The 22199-nt window shown below is 35.4% G+C and overlaps 1 protein-coding gene across 1 annotated transcript in view; it reads right to left on the bottom strand.

Annotated features, from left to right (window-relative positions):
- Positions 1–22199, bottom strand: part of spn-E (tudor domain containing 9 protein spindle E) — a 421802-nt gene that overhangs the window by 349957 nt on the left and 49646 nt on the right. Inside the window, exons 5-7 of the mRNA XM_090376707.1 lie at positions 21501–21722; positions 17936–18058; positions 4502–4582 (exon numbers count right to left, since the gene is read on the bottom strand). Of these exons, the coding sequence (XP_090232833.1) occupies positions 4502–4582; positions 17936–18058; positions 21501–21722 (426 nt within the window). The remainder of the gene's footprint in view (positions 1–4501; positions 4583–17935; positions 18059–21500; positions 21723–22199) is intronic.

Genomic DNA, 22199 nt, shown 5'->3' with positions numbered 1-22199 from the left:
TCAGAGACGTGGTGTCACACAGACATAAGCAGCACAGAATTGGAATTTGGGGAGTAAAATGTGCACAGAAAGGATAGACAGGACAGGAAGGGAGGAAGGGTTATGCTGTTAGTTAAGAAATACAAAATCTAAGGCAGTGCATTCAATTGATGTTGGTGGACAATGCAATATTGACTGTTTGGTGTGACATAAGCACTGGGAAAGGAAAAATGAGTAGGTCTGTGTTATAGGCCTAATGAGTCTGATGAGTATAATGTGCAATTGTGCAGAGAAATAGTGGGCCAGTAAATCAGAGTATCTTATAATGGAGGATTTTAATTTCCCAGAGATTGACTATAATATGTGGGTTGGTCACACATACCAGCAAGGCTTTTGTGGATTTATTGGATGATTGTTTTCTACATCAGCATGTTCAGGAGACAACTAAAGGGAGTAATACTTTTGATCTGATTATCAGTAGTGATTCTTCATGCATTAAGAATATGCAGATAAAGGAACCACTAGGTGGCAGTGATCACAGTGTGCTGAAGTGGGATTTACTCAAAAAGGTGACTACCATCAGGGGTAAAAGGAAGATTTTTGCTTTAGTAAAGGTGACTACGGTGGTCTGAGACAGTATTTAAATTCTATCCGGTGGGACCAACTGATGATGTTACCAACAGCAAATTCAAAATGGGAAGAATTCAAAAAAAATAATCTTGGAAGCAACTAGGCTTTACATACCAACTAAGAAATATTGTTCAAGGTTTAGGCCTAAATGGATGTCAGATGAACTAATGAGACATATAATGGATGTCAGATGAACTAATGAGAGAAGAAAAATGCATGGGATACATATAAATTAATGGGTGACATGGAAGCCTATGATAGGTATAAGCTGGTCTGTAACCAAGTCACAAAGGAGATTAGGAAGTCAAAGGCAGATTATGAGAAATCTTTGGCAAAGGGTGCAAAGAAAAACAGAAAAGAGTTCTTTACCTATGTAAACTCTAGAATGAAAGAGATGAATCAGATTGGTCGACTGGATATTGATAGTTCAACTGCTCATGATCCTGCTCAGGAGGCTAACAAACTAAATGAGTATTTTGCAACTACATTCACACATGAGGAGTTATTCAGGGAGGGGAATGCCAGAGGTGAGTTAAACTCTGGCAGTGAGCTAGATGATTTTGTAATAACTGAGAGGAAAGTGGAGGAAAAATTGTTGAAGATAAACATAAAAAAGGCATCAGGGTGGATGGGATCTATCCAGTTATATTAAAGGAGGCAGCAAAGGAAGTAAGCAAACCCTTAGCCATAATTATGAGAGCTTCCTTGGACTCAGGGGAGGTATCCATGGACTGGAGATGTGCAAATGTGACCCCAATTCACAAAGGAGGATCAAAGACTGACACAAGTAATTATAGACCTGTGAGTTTAACTTCTGTTCCCGGAAAATTAATGGAGGCACTGGTTAAAGAAGCACTGCAGGATCATCTAGACAAGACTTCAGTTATAGATCAGACACAGCATGGTTTTGATAAGGGAAAGTCTTGCCTGACCAAAGTGATTGGATACTATGATGTGGTCACAAAGGAACTGGATGCAGGGAATAACTTTGATATCATATTTGGATCTTAGAAAGGCTTTTGATACTGTTGCACATGGAAGACTGCTGAACAAATTGGAGCAGTGTGGCATTGGAGGCAAATTGTTGCTATGGATAAAGGGATGGTTGAGTGGAAGAAGACAGAGTGGTAATCAATGGACACTGCTCATCGTGGACTAATATTATTAGTGGAGTCCCTCAGGGTTCAGTGTTGGGTCCATTGTTGTTTTCTGTATTTATAAATGATATTGCTGATGGTATATCAAGCTTAATGTCCACATTTTTAGACGATACAAAGGTGACAGGGTTGTTATGGACACTAATGACAGTACGCTGCTGCAACAGGATCTAGAAAAGTTGAGTAGATGAGCTAAGAGGTGGCAAATGAAGTTTAACATTGACAATGTAAAGTACTACATATGGGAAGCAGTAACCCAAGAGTAACGTATCAACTCTGTGGTACTACACTGACAGTGGTAGAGAACAAAAAGGACCTGTGGATAATTGTGCAGGCAGATATGAAGTCTTCTGAGCAGTGCAGACGGTCTGCAAGAGTAGCTCATGGTGTCTTATCAATGATATACGGGAATTTTTCTAGCCGGGATTAGGAGGTGATTATCCCCTTATATAAAGCAATGGTCAGGCCACACCTTGAGTACTGTATACAGGTCTGGAGGCCTCATTTTAAGGATGTAGAGCTGTTGGAATGAGTACAGAGAAGGGCAACAAGATTAGTGAATGGAACAAAGGATTGCTCTTACAAAGAAAGGCTTAAGTTTTGCAAATTACAGTGTCTGGAGATTAGGCACCTGCGAGGTGATCTGATTGAGGTGTATAAAGCCTTGAATGGTTTGAGCATGCTGAATACTGATGGGATTCTTCCTCTTGCTCAGAATAATCACCTGAAAGGGAATAAATTCAAATTGAGGAAAGACAGATGCAGGATAGATGTGTGGAAGTTTGCCTTTAGCCAGCGGGTAGTTGGTTGGTGGAAGTTAATAGTCTAAATAAATTTAAGGCTCAGCTGGACAGGTATTTGGAACAAACAGAGGGGTGGGAGCTTTTTTTTTTTTTTTTTCTTTTTGGGTGATGCTGCATAAGCTTGCTTTCTTGCATCATATGCCTCTACTAATGCTAATATTGTTTCTGCAATGGTAAAAATTACTCAGGTGCAACAGGCTATAACTCACTGCTGATACAAGCATATCGTAGCCACAGTAAACTTTGCTATACTGGCCATATAATGAATTCTTAGTACCACCTACTCAATGATTTTTGCTTGTCAATTCAATGGTATCACATGACCTTTTGTATCAATCACTTTGAAGAAATATGTCACTTTGTGAAATCCTTTTATTCTGCTTTCATTCATATATACATGAAAGAAAATTTGGTTAATGTATGCTGTATGTTACTTTTCAGCAAAAAAAAAAAAAAACAAGAGCATAACCTATGTGATTGATGACAAATCATTCTAAAAGAATGAAATTTAGAAATTTTAGCAAAACCATCTACTGGAAGTAAAGTTAGATGAGAACGGACATATACAAAAACTATCATATAATGATTGACAGGAAGGTCACGTGGTACGGCTGAGGTGAGAAGCTAATGTCACTCAAAAAACATTAAAAAGCATTACTAAAAACCAACTATCGAATCTATGTATTACCCCCCCACAGCATGCTAAAGGTTTACCCACAATGAATTTCATTTTCCCCCTTAGCCAACATCAATTTACAAATCTACCATATTTACTGCAAAGTTTATGATCACTTTAAAGAAACCCATTTGGTTTTATAACTGTAACAAAAATGAAACAAAGACCCTCTATGGGCATCAATGGCCACAAGTGTTCACTAAAAGTGATGGTTAATTCCAGATGCTAATGAGCAATTTCAGAGGGAAGGAGATCGTATTATATTTGAGCAGCTGTTCAGAAGTAAATGCTTGAAAATCTTTATAAATGCTTTTGCTAATTTTTTTAAAAAATTCGTTAAAGAGAGACTAACACTTTGCTATATGGGATTAATTTTACATGTAATTTCGTTTTGAGGTGCAATGTTTTGCAAAAAAATTCGTAATACAGAGAAATTTGTTAAAAAGAAGTTTGCAATAGAGAAGTTCCACTGTATATATTTAAAAGTGCCTGGACAACAATGTTTGTGAGATATTCCTTAGAGCTATAAAAATGTAGTGGGAAGCTTGATACAGAAGCATACAGCAATTGATAAGGAGATAACAAAAGCAGTCAGGGAAATTCCCAAGAAACAAAGGGTTGACTTCCGTAGTCAACAGTTCTCTTTGTAAAACCAAGAGAAGTTTGTAGTCCTTGCTTAAATGTACTGATTTGGAATTAATTCCCAATTCCTTCCCCAATATCTTTCTTTCCATGTTTAGCTTAGATATCAAATCAAATTTATGTTGTTGTTGTTGTAATTGAGGATTTTTGACACAAGAGCCTCCTGGGCCATATTGTGCCTGTTCATGAATTTCTTATGACTGAAAATTGTATATTGTCTTTCAGAGATGGTTATATAACTTTGTGCATTTCAAGTATTGAAATAGTTCTTCAAAATTTTCATTTTTGTCAAGTATGTGTAATAAAGTTAAAGGTTCCTGCAAATTGGATGGAGAATAAAAATTGGATTTTCAGATAGTTGCGTACTGAGGGCATTCTATTAGAATGTGTTAAATTGTTAGCTGGGTCTGACAGATGAGACATTGAGGAGGATTCTCTCTCATAAGCAAGAACAGATGTGTTGTATAAGAATGACCAATTCAATGTCTTGCCAAAATGACTTCTTGTCTGCTTCTCCTGAAACTAGAAGTCCACAGCTGAGGTTCTTTTTTAATCTGGAATAGTTTATTATTGACTTGTGGTTCAAATTTATATAAATAAAATAAAGCATTTACCTTCACACCTTTTGACACTGTATGCAAAAATTTCTTCACCACAAGTAAAGCAAAATCAGTATCTTGATCCCGTTCGTGTACCTATAAAAATTTACACAGTTAAACATTTAAAGGATTTTTAGGAAAAAATAATGGTTACACTGGTGGTTCACATTTTAAGAAAACTTCTGATTTTTTACTGCTAATAAATAATCTGAACATGTTTAATGGAAATTTTGAAAGTTACTTGAAATTTGCTCTATCCCATCAGAATTTTTTACAAATAAAAAATATACATATATACCAGATATTATTTTTTATTTCAAACGTTATAGTTTAAGATAGAGGTGAATAACCATAACCTATAAAGGACCCTAACAATCTCTATATATAGCACTCGACTACGGAGGCCGTTACATATAGCAAAGTCTTACCAAATCCAATAATTCAATATATACAAAATACCAAATCAAAAGTACCATAATGTCATTACTGAATATGGCTTACATCGAAAAGCACGTCAACGACAGCTAGTCCCTCTCAATATATGTCATCAATAACAACATACGCTATCTGTTTCTGCTAGTTATATGCCAACCTCACCATATTATTATATACTAAATATAGTAAATGTAATAGCTTTAAGTTTAAATTTACATTAAAATAAGATAAATTAGCTAATAGAGCAAAATATGAAACACGCTATATTAAAAAATAAATAAAAATAACAATGCCAGACTGGCAAAATATAACAGCTAGCCCTATAGATAGCCAAAAACTTAAACCTTATTAGAATATTTACACATGTGTTTCTGTTTCTTTAGCAAAATGCACAGATGAAAAGCATATACCCAAAAACTAGGTGAAAGGAATAGTCAACAAGTATAGATTTTGAGGCATAAGATATAAAAGTTAGATAGCATATAGATAAAAGCAAAGGCAAAGACAGTAAACTACTTCAGAAACTTACCGAGGGTGTAAATCCCCATCCCTTAGCAGGGTTAATGGTAATTCGTTGTATAAAGAAGCTTATACTAATATAACTAATATTTAAAGCCTTAAATATAGAATTAAGGTTAAAATTAACAGCCATAATAATAGAAAATGTTTGTATTAAGTACAGCAAGACAATCTTAAAGAACAAAGCAAAATTTACAGATACATCAGAGCATACAAAAAATGTGGATAGACCCAAGCTGTTGCACGAAGTGAAAGAAAGTCAAAGCTCCCTCTACTGTCAGATATGACTGAGGATAACGTATCCACCAATTAAGTGCTGTGGACATAAGCGACCTCTGAACAAGATCAAATGCGAAAAAAAAAAAAGTATTCCTTCCCATAGAACTATGCGTACAACTTTTTCAGAGCATAAGACACAGATCAACAGGCATATGGGAAGTGCCTAATATCATGTACATAAGCTCAAAATAAGACATCTCATTAGTATATCCCCAACTTCCTAACAATAGTATGAGGGCAAATATTTTCTTGCCGTAATTCAAAATAAGACATCTCATTAGTATATCCCCAAATTCCTAACAATAGTATGAGGGCAAATATTTTCATGCCATAATTTTATAGCAATAAAAATAGCTCTACATAAATACTTAAATATAAATTTAAGAGGGAAACCATTTTTACTAAGCTTGTTAATAAATTCTGTCAGTGAAACTAAAATGTTATCGAGACTATTGCATATTCTGGTCCCTCTGAATGGCTTCATTATATTTTATATAATGAAGGTCCTTGAGGTTGTCATAGACATTCTCTCAGATATGCCAGACAAGCTGTATTTGCTACCTGGGAGTCTAAAACACTGATGGAACTGATATTCGGGTGATATTCAAGTCAAGTGGACCCAATTTCGGCGAAGTCCTGACAGTTTTTGACAGCAAATTCCTCTGCTTGCACCTTCATGATGGTGGGACTGTTAGTAATCCTGGGTATAACCTCCATGCACAAGCACACTGTGGGTGACCACTCAGGTGTGAACCAACATAAGCAGGGGTCAAGGTGTGGCACCCACACCACATGAAGGAATGCCGCACCTCTGTGTTACCAAGCAATACAAGGTGGTAGATGATGCTCATCAACCGGGCAATACCACCACTTTGCTTATTGGAGGCCTTGAAGTGGTGGAACCCATGTTTAGTCTCTAGAGCTAAGTTCCGTTCAACCCTTCCCCATCTCTTCCATCATACACTGATGACTTTTCAGGTTATGATGAACATTATGGCGAGATCCAATCTTCCTTACATTTCGAGGGTACGGCTCTAAAATAGTGTTTGCAGGCCGGCCACTAGTTAGTACACTAGACCGAACCTATTGGTAACTCTTTAGGAGGCTTCTGGATCAGCTATTGTATATCCTCCAGTCAATATCCGGACTCCCACCAGATAGTGACTGGAGGGAGTCCGAGTAGTATGCATGCAGGGGGCATTGTCGAAGCCATGTTATGTCAAGGATCTGGGTATATTCTTATCATGTGTATGCCATATCCAAAAATTTCATTATTTCACACATCATGTCCCCCCACTCTTTCTTACTATTGAATACACCAGGCTTATCTGCAAAAAGATCTAACCCCCCCCCCCAAACACTTTCTAGTTCATTTCACAAATACATGTAGTCTCAATTCTAATCTCAACAACATCCATTTTCACTTGCAGTCTGCCAAACCCTATGTACTTTTTCTGACAGAATCTCAGTTATCAGTTGATTCAGCTACTGCTCATCTCAGTTGCCCAAATTATTCGCTGTATGATTCCTTTCGGGTTCAAAGGTGGTACTTGTGCATATGTCCATTCCAATATTCCCTGTCAGACACTTGGTAATTTGCAATCTCCTTTCGATCTTCTCTGGCTTAAAATCTCTCTACCTCATTCTGTCAAATTCATCTGTTGTCTCTACTGTTCTCCCAACTCCACTAATCACTTGGAGTTCTTTGACTTCCTCTCTTTGCAACTTGACTTTCCCCAGTCTTTCTTAACAGTGAGGTAATTTTCCTTGGTGATTTTAATGTTCACAACTCAAGCTGGCTTCCGTTTTCTAGTCGCACCGGCTCAGCTGGTCGAGATGCTGAGGCTTTTGCAATTACTAATGACCTTGCACAGATTGTTTATTTACCTACCAGAATTCTAACTGACAATCCTAACCATACAGCCAACACGCTTAATCTTTTTCTCACAATCCTTCTAAGTAACAGTCGAAGTGAGCAGTCCTTTAGGCACCTCAGATCACAACTTGGTGATGTCTCTTCTCCAATAGAGCCTTTATCTCATGGCTATTCCCAACCACGCACTGTTTGGCATTACAAGAATGCAAAATGGGATGACCTGCGAGATTTCTTTTCTTCTTTTCCTTGGTCGGATTACTGTTTCAAAACTTCTGATGTCAATGTTGACATCAGGAGTTTTGAAACACATGAAGGAATGTGTTTGCTCAGATCATGTCAGTGAAATTATTCTAGTAGGAATGGAATCCTTTATTCCACACTCCACTTTAAAATCTCACCCTTTATCTAAACCTTGGTTTTCCAATAAATGTGTTAAGGCTGTTCAAGAGAAGAAGTTGCATATTGTAATTGGCTTGTTTCCAATTCTTCAGTTTCATTTTCTGCCTACACCAAAGCTCGCAAAAATTGTAAAGCTGTTATTAATCAGTCCAAACTAGATTTTGAACACGCTAAGAGTAGAAAACTTGCTTCTTGCCCTAATGATAGCCAAGCATTCTGGTCTCTTGCCAAAGCTATTGGCCGCAACTTTTGCCCATCTCTGCTGGGATGCTGACCTGCTAGCATCCCATTTTTCTTCCAACTCTGTATTAATGATTTTGGTAAAACACCTCCCATCATTCCTAGCACACTCATTCAATGTCTCCTGTGGTCTTCCGTCAAAAGGATGCGAGAAGGACTTTGACGAATCTTGATGCTAAGAAAGCTCCATGTCCCGATTGTATTATTATTAATAGCCATATGGTGCAAATAAGCCTGAGGCTTATGCTGCACCAGGAAAAAAGAAGTTTCCGAGTTACCCTGTGTGTGTGTGTGTGTGAGAGAGAGAGAGAGAGAGAGAGAGAGAGAGAGAGAGAGAGAGAGAGTCAAAAGTAGAAGGGAATCACCAAGAAAGAGAAGAATGATGATATCCAGCTCGGGACCCTGGGTGTGCCAAGCCCATACTCACCAGGTGTGAGCCCCTTCGCCACTTGTTCTCAAAACCTGTGCTCCTCAACTTACTACTGTTCTTTGTCACCTTTTTTCACTTTCTTATTCCAAAGATGTTTTTCCTTCTGCTTGGAAATTTGCTCATATCCAGCCAGTTCCTAAAAAGGGTCACAAATCCCTCCCATCCAATTATCGTCCCATTAAAATTACTTCTAATCTTTCAAAAGTAATGGAGAAATCAATTAACCACCAACTCTTAAACTACCTAGAAACTTTTCGTATGATCAACAATCGCCAGTATGGATTCCATCAGTGTTGATCCACTGGTGATATTCTGGCTTATGTTACTCATTTATGGATAAATTCAATGGAAAAGTTTGGTGAAACTCAAGCAGTTGCTCTTGATATCTCAAAGGCTTTCGATAGTGTTTGGCATAAAGGTCTTCTAAACAAGCTTTCATCTTATGGTTTGCTGTAATTGGTTATCCAGTTTTCTCTCTGATTGCTCACTGATGGTGATGGTAGTTGGCTCTTTGTCTTCTAACTTCTCCACTAATGTTGTTGTCCCCCAAAGTTCAGTTCTTTCCCCCACTCTTTCCCTCTTGTATATTAATGACCTTCTTCCATTGACTGGAAATCCTATCCATAGTTTTGCCGATGACAACACATTTCATTCCACTTTCCATTTTGAGAAACATTGCCCCACTCAATCAGCTTAAACTTCTCGAATATCCGCAATATGACAGAATAGGAGTAGGGAAGTTTGGATTGGGAAACAGGAATAGCAGAGGCAACAGGCTGCTTGACTTCTATGAACAGTACGATATGGTGACAACCAATACCCTATTTGAAGTACCACAGAGAAGGTACACCTGGAGAGCACCAGGTGATATACGCTATCAAATTGATTACATACTAGTCAAGACAAGATATTGCAACCAAATTAAGTCGAGCCACAGTTATCCTGAAGCAGAAGTTGACAGTGACCACTGTCTAGTGATGGCAAAGGGCAATCTTAGATTTAAGAAATTCAAATGAATTGGAAGGATTAGCTGGGATTTAGATAAATTACAATATGAACATGCCAAGAGGAACTACGAAGAATAAACAAATGAAATCATAGCTAACGTAACAGGAGAAATCAACTGGGATTTGATAAAGCAAGGTATATTAAAAGTAACACAGGAGACATAGTCCAAGGAAACCATAGATCATGGAAGAAATACCTTTTTAACATGTTCATCGAGGAATCCATAACAAAAATGAAGCAGGAAGCAAAGGGTATCAAGATTAATGGACAACAGAGTCACTGCATCAGATTCGCGGATGACAGCATTATTAGCTGACTCAGAGCATGAGCTGTGTAAGATGTTGGAAAGGCTATCATTAAGGCTACAAGATTCACATCTAAAGATATATGCACAAAAGATTAAAATACTTGTCATCACCAAAAATGATGAACAATCTCAAACAAACATCAAAATGGGGAACAACAAGTGGAACAAGTGAAACAGTTTTGTTATTTGGGGAATTTCATTACCCAGGACAACTGGTGTGCTACAGAGATCAGAAGAAGAATCACCCTTGCCAAGCAAGCTTTCGGTGACAAGCAAAATATTCTATCCAGCAGACACATCGACAGGGAGACCAGGAAAAAAGTTTGCTAAATCATTCGTTTGGAGTGTGCTGCTGTATGGAAGTGAAACCTGGACATTATGCAAGAAAGATATCAAGAGACTGGAAGCATTGGAGATGTGGGTCTGGAGGAGGATGTTGAGGATTAGCTGGATCAAGCGACGATCCAACGAATCTGTCTTGAACGAGATGCAAGAAAAGCGGCAGCTACTCACGACTGTGGCAAAAAGACAATCTAAATTTTTAGGACACACCCCAAGACAACAAATTTTTAGTGAATATCTCAGAAGGAAAAATATTGAGAAAGAAAGGAAAGGGACAATCAAGGAAGAAAATTTTGGAAAACCTAATGAGGAAAATGAACTTTGGGGAATATGAGGAAATGAAACATTCAGCAGAAGACAGATGTATGGTTGCAGCGACAAGGCGAAGCCTTTAGAGTTTGATGATGATGAATACATGTATGGAAATTTAGTGTTATAGCAGTTAAGTTTTAACCTTTTATTCATAGCAATCAGTCTTTTGCTGGTAATATTACTGTTAGTATCCTCTTTCCTGTATGGTTTTTTTTTTTTTTTTTTTTTTTTTTTTTGTAGTTGTTGGTGCATCAGCTTCTGTGGCCATAATGCACCTCCCTAGGTTTTTGCAGTACTTTGATCCAAGCCAGAGGTGGGATTCGAACCTGCGACCTTTGTGTTGCCAGGCAGGCACTTTACCCACCTGGCTAGCCCGGTCGGCTTCCTGTATTTAGTACTTTTGTTAAGCTCTTTAGCTAAAGTAACAGTATAAAACTTTTTACAAATAATATCATAGTTATTGGCTGCTTTGTCAATAGTGGTGATAATAAATCTTGATTGCAAATCCAATAACTGCTGTTTAATTTAACTTCAAATCATTTTAACTATGCATTGCCATTATCTAGTTCTAGCATAGGAACTAGATTCAGCTATGTTAAGCCTTTTGGCCTAAAGGTCGGTAATTATAAACAAGAGGCAATAAAGCTTAATATTACAGAGAATAATACCCTTTGCTTCTGCCATTTACTAGAATAATCTTATGTTGATATACACCATAAGCATATAATTAAAGGAGACCTGAATATTGTCAAACAGGTAGAACTTAAGAGGTTGTTATTCTATGGTTTTAAATTTAGGCCGTTTTAGGCCTAGTGTTAAAAAAACATTTGTAAACAAATTTGTATTGATTTAATACAGTTTGGTCTAAAATTGGCGTATAAATACAGTATACCAGTAGAGGCGTTCCATATGTGGATTTGCTTTACCTACGAGGCATTGGTTAAACAGATTCATTGTAAGTTCAAATGGTATGATAAGGCCTTGATTTTTGATTTGAAGTTAATTAAACAGCAGTTATCAGATTTGCAATCAAGATGTATTATCACCGCTGTTGACAAAGCAGAAAATAACTGGTATTATTTGTAAAAAGTTTTATATTGCTACTTCAGCTTAAGAGCTTAAACAACAGTACTACATACAGGAAAGACGATACAAACGATAATGTTACCAGCAAGAGACTGATTGCCATGAATAAAAGGTTAAAACTTAACTACTATAACACTAAATTTCCATACGTGTATTGGATCCCCAAATTTCACAAGTCCCCTGTCACAATTAGGTTTATAACTTCTTGTAGAGATAGTTACCACATAAAAAGCTAGAATCTTTGTTAAAAATCGTATTGGATAATGTGGGAGATTCTAAGATTATTTTAAATAATAGAAAGGTATTGAATTACCTGAATACAAATACAACAGATATTAGGCATATTGGTACTTACGACTTTAAAAATCTTTTTACAAGTATATCACATTATAATTTAAAAATGGTATTGAATGAATATTATAATGCATATAACAGTGTTATTTCTTGTGATAAGTATTACTGGGACAAGTTAATAGACTTATGTTTATTTAATTGTTATATCGTCAATGGTAGTACATATATAGACAGCATACAAGTATAGCAATGGGTGTGTGTAGTTCGTGTATTGTGGCCAATCTATATTTGCATCACTATGAAAGTAAGTTTAATAATAGTACTATACTTTATATAGATATATCGATGACCTTATCGCTATTAATGAGCCAAATTTTTTACAAGATATGGCTATTTTTTATCCTACAGATTTGGAGCTTGAATGTACAAATAGTTTTTGGCAGCCACATTTCTAGATATTGACATTAAAATTACTACTGAGAAAGTAGATACTAAAGTATACGACAAACAGAGATTTTAAATTTAAGACAGTCAGTCTCACAAACTGGCATTCAAACATTTCCCGCAAAATTCATAGTAATATAATTCTATCACAAGGATTAAGATTAATAAGAATATGCAATAGTCTTGATAACATTTTAGTTTCACTGACAGAATTTATTAACAAGCTTAGTAAAAATGGTTTCCCTCTTAAATTTATATTTAAGTATTTATGTAGAGCTATTTTTATTGCTATAAAATTATGGCACGAAAATATTTGCCCTTATACTATTGTTAGGAAGTTTGGGATATACTAATGAGATGTCTTATTTTGAGCAAATGTATATAAGTACATATTAGGCACTTCCCATAGAGCTGTTGATCTGTGTCTTATGCTCTGAAAAAGTTGTACCCATAGTTGTTCTATGGGAAGGAATACTTTTTTTTTTCGCATTTGATCTTGTTCAGAGGTTGCTTATGTCCACAACACTTTTAATTGGTGGATACGTTATCTGAATCATATCTGACAGTAAAGGGAGCTTTGAACTTTCTTTTACTTCGCACAGCAGCTTGGGTCTATCCACGTTTTTTGTAAGCTCTGACGGTAAATTTTGCTTTTTCTTTAAGATTGTCTTACTGTACTTGATACAAGCATTTTCTATTATTATGGCTATTAATTTTAATCTTAATTCTATATTTAAGGCTTTAAATCTTAGTTATATTAGTACAAGATTATTAGTTATATTAGTACACAAAGAATTACCAGGAACCCTGCTAAGGGATGGGGATTTACACCCCCGGTAAGTTTCCGAAGTAGTTTGCTGTCTTTGCCTTTGCTTTTATCTGTATGCTATCTAACTCATATCTTATGGCTCAATCTATTAGAGCAATTCGAGGGAAATTGAGGTGCTATTTCTATACTTGTTGCCTATTCCTTTCACCTAGTTTTTGGGTCTATGCCTTTACTATGCTTTTCACCTGTGCAAAATGCACAGGTGAAAAGAAACAGAAACACTTGTGTAAATATTCTAATAAGGTTTAAGTTTTTGGCTATCTGTAGGGCTAGCAGTTATATTTTGCCAGTCTGGCATTGTTATTTTTATTTATTTTTTTATATAGCGTGTTTCATATTTTGCTCTATTAGCTAATTTATCTTATTTTAACATAAATTTAAACTTAAAGCTATTACCTATACTATACTTAGTATATAATAATATGGTGAGGTTGGCATATAACTAGCAGCAACAGACAGCGTATGTTGTTATTGATGGCATATATTGAGAGGTGCTAGCCCTCATTGATGTGCCTTTCGATGTAAGCCTTATTCAGTAATGACATTATGGTACTTTTGATTTGGTATTTTGTATATATTGAATTATTGGATTTGGTAAGACTTTGCTATATATAGAGACTGTTAGGGTCCTTTGTAGGTTATGGTTATTCACCTAGTTATAGTTATTTATTTTATTTTATTTTCTTATAGGATAGGTTCTCACTTGTCATTATTCAAATGACATTAATGTTATTATTCAAATATATATATATATATATATATATATAAAATAAAATAAATATATTCTCTTAATTTATTTTCTTAATGTCATTATTCAAACATATGTAAATCAGGCGGTAGTAGTGGGTTTGACGTGCTAAAGCTCCGCCTATACTGCCATCTATATCTTTTCATTTTTCTGTTTATATAAGCTGGTTAAGCTTACATTATGTTGATGGTGTAGCTCTGCTCTGGAGTGCTGGTCTATTCTATAGTTTATTTCTCGCTGCATAAGGACCACTGCTATGCAAAACCTCTGCATTTGTGGTTCGATCAAGGAATGGAGAGGTGGTTTGGTTCTTCAATCAGTTCACCTTTGCGACAATTTGTCTAGCGATTGAAATTCAACGATTCCATGACCATTATTGGCCTCGTGGTCCTCCGTCGATATGGGGCCTAGTGGTCAGTGTATATTTTGTTACTTTATTTTATTTTAGTAGTTCGTTTAGCCCCTTTTTTTTGGTGATATTTCACGTTTCTCGGAACTGGTACCTTACTAGGGGGGGTGCCGCAAAATTTCTATATAATCGGCCTTATATTTTAAATTTTAATATGGATTTACTATTAATTGGATTTAATTGAATTTCTAAATTATTTGGAGGATTTCGGTTACAGTTTGTCTTGTTACTTTTACTTTCCCCTTCCCTGTTGATTTAATTTTTATGTTAAATTTTCACTCGACAGTTTTGCCATAGTACTGGCATATGTTTTAATTTGATTTTAATTTTATATTTATTATCGGTTATATCTATATAATATCGGTGCAGATACACCATAGATAATGCTTAAGAAACTATGATAGTAGTGTGGGAGGCATCATTTGCACTGTATCTCATATTGTGCTCTTCCTTCACAACGAGTTGCCACGGTATTGCACTACCTCAAATAAGTAATGCTTCGCTAATAGAGAAGACTATTGTTACTTATTCTCAGTGAGTACCACCACCCAGACGGCACCGTTTCAAAGATATTGGCCTATCATCGGTGGGTGGGCAGGTACCCTGGTATTGCAGACCTGACAACTCAGTTGTTTAAACTCTTAATGTATTATGCCTTGTGCATTTAGTTATTTTTAAATATTATCACAAACCTTTTGGCATCTCTCATATTGTGTGATTATCTTCACAACTGGGATGTCAGGTCTGCAATACCAGGGTACTTGCCCACCCACTGATGATAGTCCACTAGCTTTGAAACGGAGCCGTCTGGGTGGTGGTAGTCACTGAGAATAAGTAACAATAGTCTTCTCTATTAGCGAAGCGTTACTTATTCGAGGTAGTACAATACCTTGGCAATTTGTTATGAAGGAAGAGCACAATATGAGATACAGAGCAAATGATGCCTCCCACACTATCATTATAGTTTCTTAAGAGTTATCTATGGTGTACCTACACCAATATTATATAGATACTAAACTCTTACTCTTAACGTATTATGCCTTGTGCATTTAGTTATTTTTAAATATTATCGATTATATATATATATATATATATATATATTGGTGTAGCTGTTTCTGGCATATTTTGCCATTTTACAGATTTTAACAGGTCATTTTTATATAAAAATGCTAATAAAAATACTTAAATAGAAATATCAAAGGCCAGATCCACCTGTGAAAGAGATGGCCAAAAACTGGATTCTTATACACTAGACTGGGTTTAAACCTGCACTTTTTTGATTCCCTAAGGCTATTTTTAGAATCCAGATTAGTTGGCATCATATTGATATTCCACCCCCTTGGTACCTTTTTTTCCATCTGTTTTTATATCCTAATGGAATCTTTCTCCCTACTCTTCACTTACACTACATAAATTTTCTGGGAAATAGCTGAGATCAAAGTACAATAAGTGTACCTGAACACTCATATTGCAGCCTAGTTTTCTGAACTTCTCCAGCATGTCACTCAACTGTTGTTTAATCTGTGTACTTATTGTTTCCAAAAAAATTGCACACTACATTTTTAAAGCCAGTCCAAGCATATAGAAATAGTAGTAATAGTCATAGTGCAAGGAAGCTAGAGGCTTTTGCTGCACTGTCCGAAAAAAGAAAAAAAAAAAAAAAGAGTAGATAAGAACATACAAATTATTTGCTGCCTTCCTCACATAGATAACCATCCAACTGACCTTTGAATTTATTCAAACTGTCAGCCTCAACTGCCATAAGGCAACCTGTTCCAGTGATCAACAACTCACTAGCTTAAAGAAAACTTCCTACAATCTAGCCAAAACTTCTTCCCCTCTAATTTGAATTTATGCCCACAAGTTCTGGAATTCAATATAACAGTGAAAATTCCACCTTTGTTCATTTTACTAACAACTCTCAGAGTCTTATATTATAAACCTCAATCAGGTCACCTCTGCAGTGCCTTGTTGCCAAGCTCTGTAGCTCACATATTCAAAGCCTTTCCTCATATGGTCACCCATTTGCCAATCTCACCATGCGAGATGCCAGTCTTCAGAACCTTTCAAGAAGCTCAGTGTCTTTTTTTTTTTTTTTTTTCAGATGAAGTCTCCATACTTGAACACAGTATTCCAAATGTGGTCTTACAACTGCCTTATACAGCGAGACTATGCCCTGCATATCTCTACAGGATAATGTTTGATAAATCATCGATTGAACACCACGGGCTTTCCTGGCTGCCTGTTTACAATTCTCGGAAAACTTCATATCTCCCCATATTATAACTCCCAGATCCTTTTTTTTCCTCTACTGTTTTTAATTCATCCCAACCAAGTGCGTAATTTATTTTGGGGTTACTATTCCCCAAGTGTTAGACCTTGCATTTTGCTGCATTAAAACATAGCTGCCACTTTTCTGACCATTCTTGCAGTCTATTCAAGTCATCCTGAAGGAGCACTGCTTGGTACTGATCATTAACTACTTTACCAATCTTTACACCATTTGCAAATTTTGACATAAAGCCTTCTGTCCTTTTGTCTATGTAGTTTAGGAAAATCAGAAACAGCAACAATGGTCCAAGAAGCGATCTTGGGGGACCTCACTCCCTGCAGCCATCCAGCATTCAATCTTAGAATCTTTCCAGTAATCCCAACTTATTCCAGCTTATACAATAACCTCTCATGAGGGACTGAATCAAATGCCTTATTAAAATCCAAATAAACTATGTTGAAATTGTTCCCTACATCCAGCTCATGAATAAGTATGTCAAAATAACTTAAGTTAGTTAAATATGATTTTCCCTTGATAAAGCCATGTTGTGTGTTATTAAGAATGCCATATCAATTTAAATGTCCCTGGATTGCACCCAATCATTGTTTTTAAGATTTTATCTACCACTGAAGTTAGACTAACCAGTCTGTAGTTGCTAACTTCGCTCTTAGAACCACATTTACATATTATGTTGGCACTTCTCCAATCCAAAGGAATCTCTTCTGAGTTCAAAAATGCCCTCATAATTAACTTCAGTGGTTCAATATACCCAATCAGCAGATTTGTTTCCTTTAGAAACTGCAAATTTTGTTCCAGAAGTACAAAAAAATATATATATATATATTATTTTCTGTTAGTCAGAGTAATTATTGGAATAAAGTGCACCCTTTTTTGTCCAAACAATAAAATCTGTTTTGGGGAAAGTTGGGGGGGTGGACCCTTTAAATAAATTTAATCCATTATCTGTTTTAATGGAAAGTCATAAAACTTTTAATACTCTTAATAGTTTCTAACTCTTGTTGTACTTTCTTATTAATTAAAGCAGCTTTGAAATAAAAACTACAGGACTGCTCTCATTACCATCAAAGATAAAACTGTTTAATTTCTAAACAACCAAAAAGTTTAATTTTTGAGAAGATTATCACCATTCAGCAGCTACTGAAAATTTAAAACCGCATATATCTTAATGAATTAAGAAACAGATGTGAGCCTAACCATACCTCATCTAATATAATATGTGTATACATATCCAAGCGACGATCATTAACAAGTTTCTGGAGAAGGACTCCTGTAGTCATAAATGCTATCCTTGTATCACTGGATGTCTTGCTATCCATTGCTACCTAAAATCAAATATTACACGTTTATTCTTGCATATAAATATCTACTAGATCTAATGAAAAAGTCAATGTACTATTATAATAATTATGAAATATCCAATTTGGAATGGATAGCCTACATCCATGGTCAACATTATGAAGTCAGAGTAAAAAATACTATTTTCAATGAGATAATGGTAAGACTGCTGACTTCTCAGCAGATTACATTTTTAATAATAATATTGGATATATAGAAAGACTGTTTTTATTTTATTCAAATCAAACCAAACAAATTTTGAAGATTAATTTACTACTCAATGACTGGAATTCATGGCATGGCAATTCAATCTGTGTGATCTGTAACCCATACCAATATGATGGGGAAAGTATAGGAGCAAACATCCGCGATCTGACCATTACAAGTGAACTAGGTAATATAAATATGATGGTACAGGAACATTGATAATAAGTGGATTATGACAAACAAAATTTCAGTGGGTTTAAATTTCAAGAAAGGAGAATATGATGAATTAATGGAATTCTCAGATCCATCAACTGGGATGAAATATGTAAGATGAAACTACAATTTAATTACAGAGAACTTTCAAGGAATTCTTCATTGAATGCAACAAATATGTTCATTCCATTTCAGAAACTGCCACACAAGAAGGATATTAGGATAGACAAAGACTTAGACAGCTCTACAGAACAAAAGAAGGTAACATAGGACAGTCACTAGGCAACAGATTTGTATAATACAAGGGTGGTTCAAGGTTTAACTGGATTTTTATTTATTATTATTATTTTTTTTTTTTTTTGTATAAAAAGCACACACATATACACACCAGAATTTCCAAACTTATTGCTCTTTTTTTCAAACTATTATTCCTGTGCACTGACAGACTTTTGCCATGGAAAAAATAAATTGAAAGATACGAGCAGCATGAATTCAGAACAACACACTTGACTTCATCAATTTTCCAAAATCAGTTTCCAAAAAAGGACACAAAGGATAGTTATAAAATGGATAACCCTCAGAGTGGATCACAATCACAAGTGGAGGCCTCTCAGGAATAAGTACTGTGGTGCCATATTGTTTCTTTCTTAAATGACATTGATGAAGGTATATAAGGACACTCTGTCAAAATACGTAGATGATATGAAGGTCAGATGGGTGGCAAATGATCTTAAGCAGGCCACACCACTTCAAAATAATCTGCATTGGCTGCACAACAAATATGGTCAAAAAATAGCAATTATGATTTAATGTTATAAATGTAAAGACTTAAACCTGGAGAAATTACCAAAAATGCCTATTGTATCATTTATACGATACTTGCTATTTAAAATAATTAAATGCACATGGCATAATACTTTAAGAGTTTAGTATCTATATAATATCAGTGTTTAGATACACCATAGACACTCTTAAAAAAACTACAAAGTAGTTGTTGTGGGCATCATTTGCTCTTTCTCATATTGTGCTCTGTATTCACGACGAGTTGCCATGATGCTGCACTACCTCAAATAAGTAACGCTTCACTAATAGAGAAGACTACTGTTACTTATTCTCAGTGAGTACCACCACCCAGACATGTTTCAAGGCTATTGGCCTATCATCAGTGGGTGGGCAGGTACTCTAGTATTGCAGACATGACGACCCAGTTGTGAAGTTAATCGCACAATATGAGAGATGCCAAAAGGTGTATACGATAATATTTAAAATAATTAAATGCACATGGCATAATGTGTGATATATTGTGCGATTTGCTTCACAATTGGGTCGTCATGTCTGCAATACTAGGGTACCTGCCCACCCACTGATGATAGGCCAATAGCCTTGAAACATGTCTGGGTGGTGGTACTCACTGAGAATAAGTAACAATAGTCTTCTCTATTAGTGAAGCGTTACTTATTTGAGGTAGTGCAGCATCATGGCAACTCGTTGTGAAGGCAGAGCACAATATGAGAAAGAGCAAATGATGCCCACAACAACTACTTTGTAGTTTTTTTAAGAGTGTCTATGGTGTATCTAAACACTGATATTATATAGATACTTGCTATGTACAAAATGAGGCTTTCCCCTAACCATACAAAAATGTTCCATACCTCTCTTAGAATGAGACTTTTTTTTTACTCTAAATTTACTTAAATTTTACTAAGGCAACTAAAGCATGAGGATGGTGGATTGCACAGTCAAATATTGCATTAATTTGACTTTCAAGAAAATCCTGACATTTAGCTGGGATTTAGAGTTTAGTGATGAGACATCTAAGGTCATGAAATATCAGTAGATCACACCTGTAAACTGTGTATATGCTATGATCAGTTTACAAGATGAAAAACTTAAGTTTCAAGGTATAAAATCATACATGCTTCGCTCAAGACTGCCTAACTTGGCCATCATATAAAAAAGACCCATAAAAAGTTCTCCCATCTAGATGGAAGTTGATTCCAGGCCATTCCCAATAAAGTTCCAGGCTCCACAAGTGGAACTGTGATGGATTCTAGATCATTCATGCCAAACTTTTATCAGAAACAAGATACTGTCCCCACTCAAAATTCATTCATTATGTGAAACATAATAAAAGAATTCTGAGTGGGAACAGTAACACATCATATACAAAACAACTGTTGCCACCACTATCAAAAATGTTGCATAATGACAGAGGTACTTCTCAGTAATGCCTCCTATTGTAAAGAGATGTCTACAAATATAGAGAAAGATGGATAGGAAGCATCCAGCAAGACTACCAAAGAAGATTATAAAATATCAGCCAGCTGGAAGAAGAAATCCAGGATACCCAAAGAAAAGATGGACTGGAACAGGCCACCTGGCTTAAATCCTTGAAAGAATGATGACAAAAAAATTACTGGAAAAAACTTTTCACTAAATGCACATAAGTTCCAAATCTCCAGAATTAAAACACTTTTTATATAATCATCAATAAATCACAGCTGACTTAATACAAATATTTTCTTAGTGATGGGCATAAGTGAGAGAAAATAACTGATTATTTAAATTATAGTAAATCATTCTGTTATACTCATAATTAGAATGATTCATCTGATAATGGAAAATCATTCAATTATGATAATTCATCCAATAATGGAAAATCATTCAATTATGATAATTCATCCAATAATGGAAAATCATTCAATTATGAAAATTCATTTGATTGGATATAATCATTCAATTATTTTAGTTCGACTATTGGAGGGACTGGACAGGTGATGTGGGAATTTTTTTTTTTTTTTTTTTTTTTTTGGCTGATGCTTTATAAGATTGCTTTCCTAAATCATTTGCCACCACTAAACACTAATTTCATTCAGATGATATAATCACATTATTTCATTCATGAAATGATTGTTAGCAACTACTAATTGTTAGATTTTTCAATTACTAACTCAGTTTTTCCCACTACCATAGTGTCTTAAAAACAAGAACTAAATACAGTACTATTACCTGATATCCAACAATTGAGCTCATCCTCCAATTCCTTTCATAACAGACCCGTTTTGCAATACTGATTGCTGCAATTTTTCTTGGCTGTGTTACTACAATATTACAATGCCTTCCTTTCTGAGCATGATAATCTAGAATATACTGAGGTACCTGAGTTGTTTTTCCACAACCTGTAGGACCTTGAATTATCACTACTGGATAACTGTTCACAAACTTGATAATCTGTTAATGATATTAAAATATTTCATGAAATTCCAGGCAAACAATTGTCAAATAATGATACACTTAGAAGTTTATTCATATAAAAAAATCAGTTATTTTTCTCTAACAATCCCAACATTAAGTGGATTCAATCCAGAAGTCATTATACATGAGGAAATGTAACAAAAACTAAAATTAATAGTTTACAGAGAGCACAATTCAGTTTTGTATAACAAATTTTTTTTAATGAATCTGTTTTATTTTACAAGCAGATTACATTTAAGAGATTCATTTAAGTGGTTTTGAAATCTTACCAAGCTTTGTGGCACTAAGCATTATCAAGGTGATACGAATAGTCCATCTCCAAAGAACTGTAACAAGGAACATTATGCCAACTGTGCAAAATATCGCCAGCTGCATTCATGATTTACTCAATGACAATCAGTGAACCCAAGTCCAAACCTTGTAAAACATGCCCAAACTATCTTTGTTTGTGCA

Source organism: Mastigoproctus giganteus, chromosome 6 (assembly GCF_048544385.1).
Source record: "Mastigoproctus giganteus isolate SK-2022 chromosome 6, ASM4854438v1, whole genome shotgun sequence".
Taxonomy (NCBI): Eukaryota; Metazoa; Arthropoda; class Arachnida; order Uropygi; family Thelyphonidae; genus Mastigoproctus; species Mastigoproctus giganteus.
This window is presented reverse-complemented; position numbering and strand designations above follow the sequence as displayed.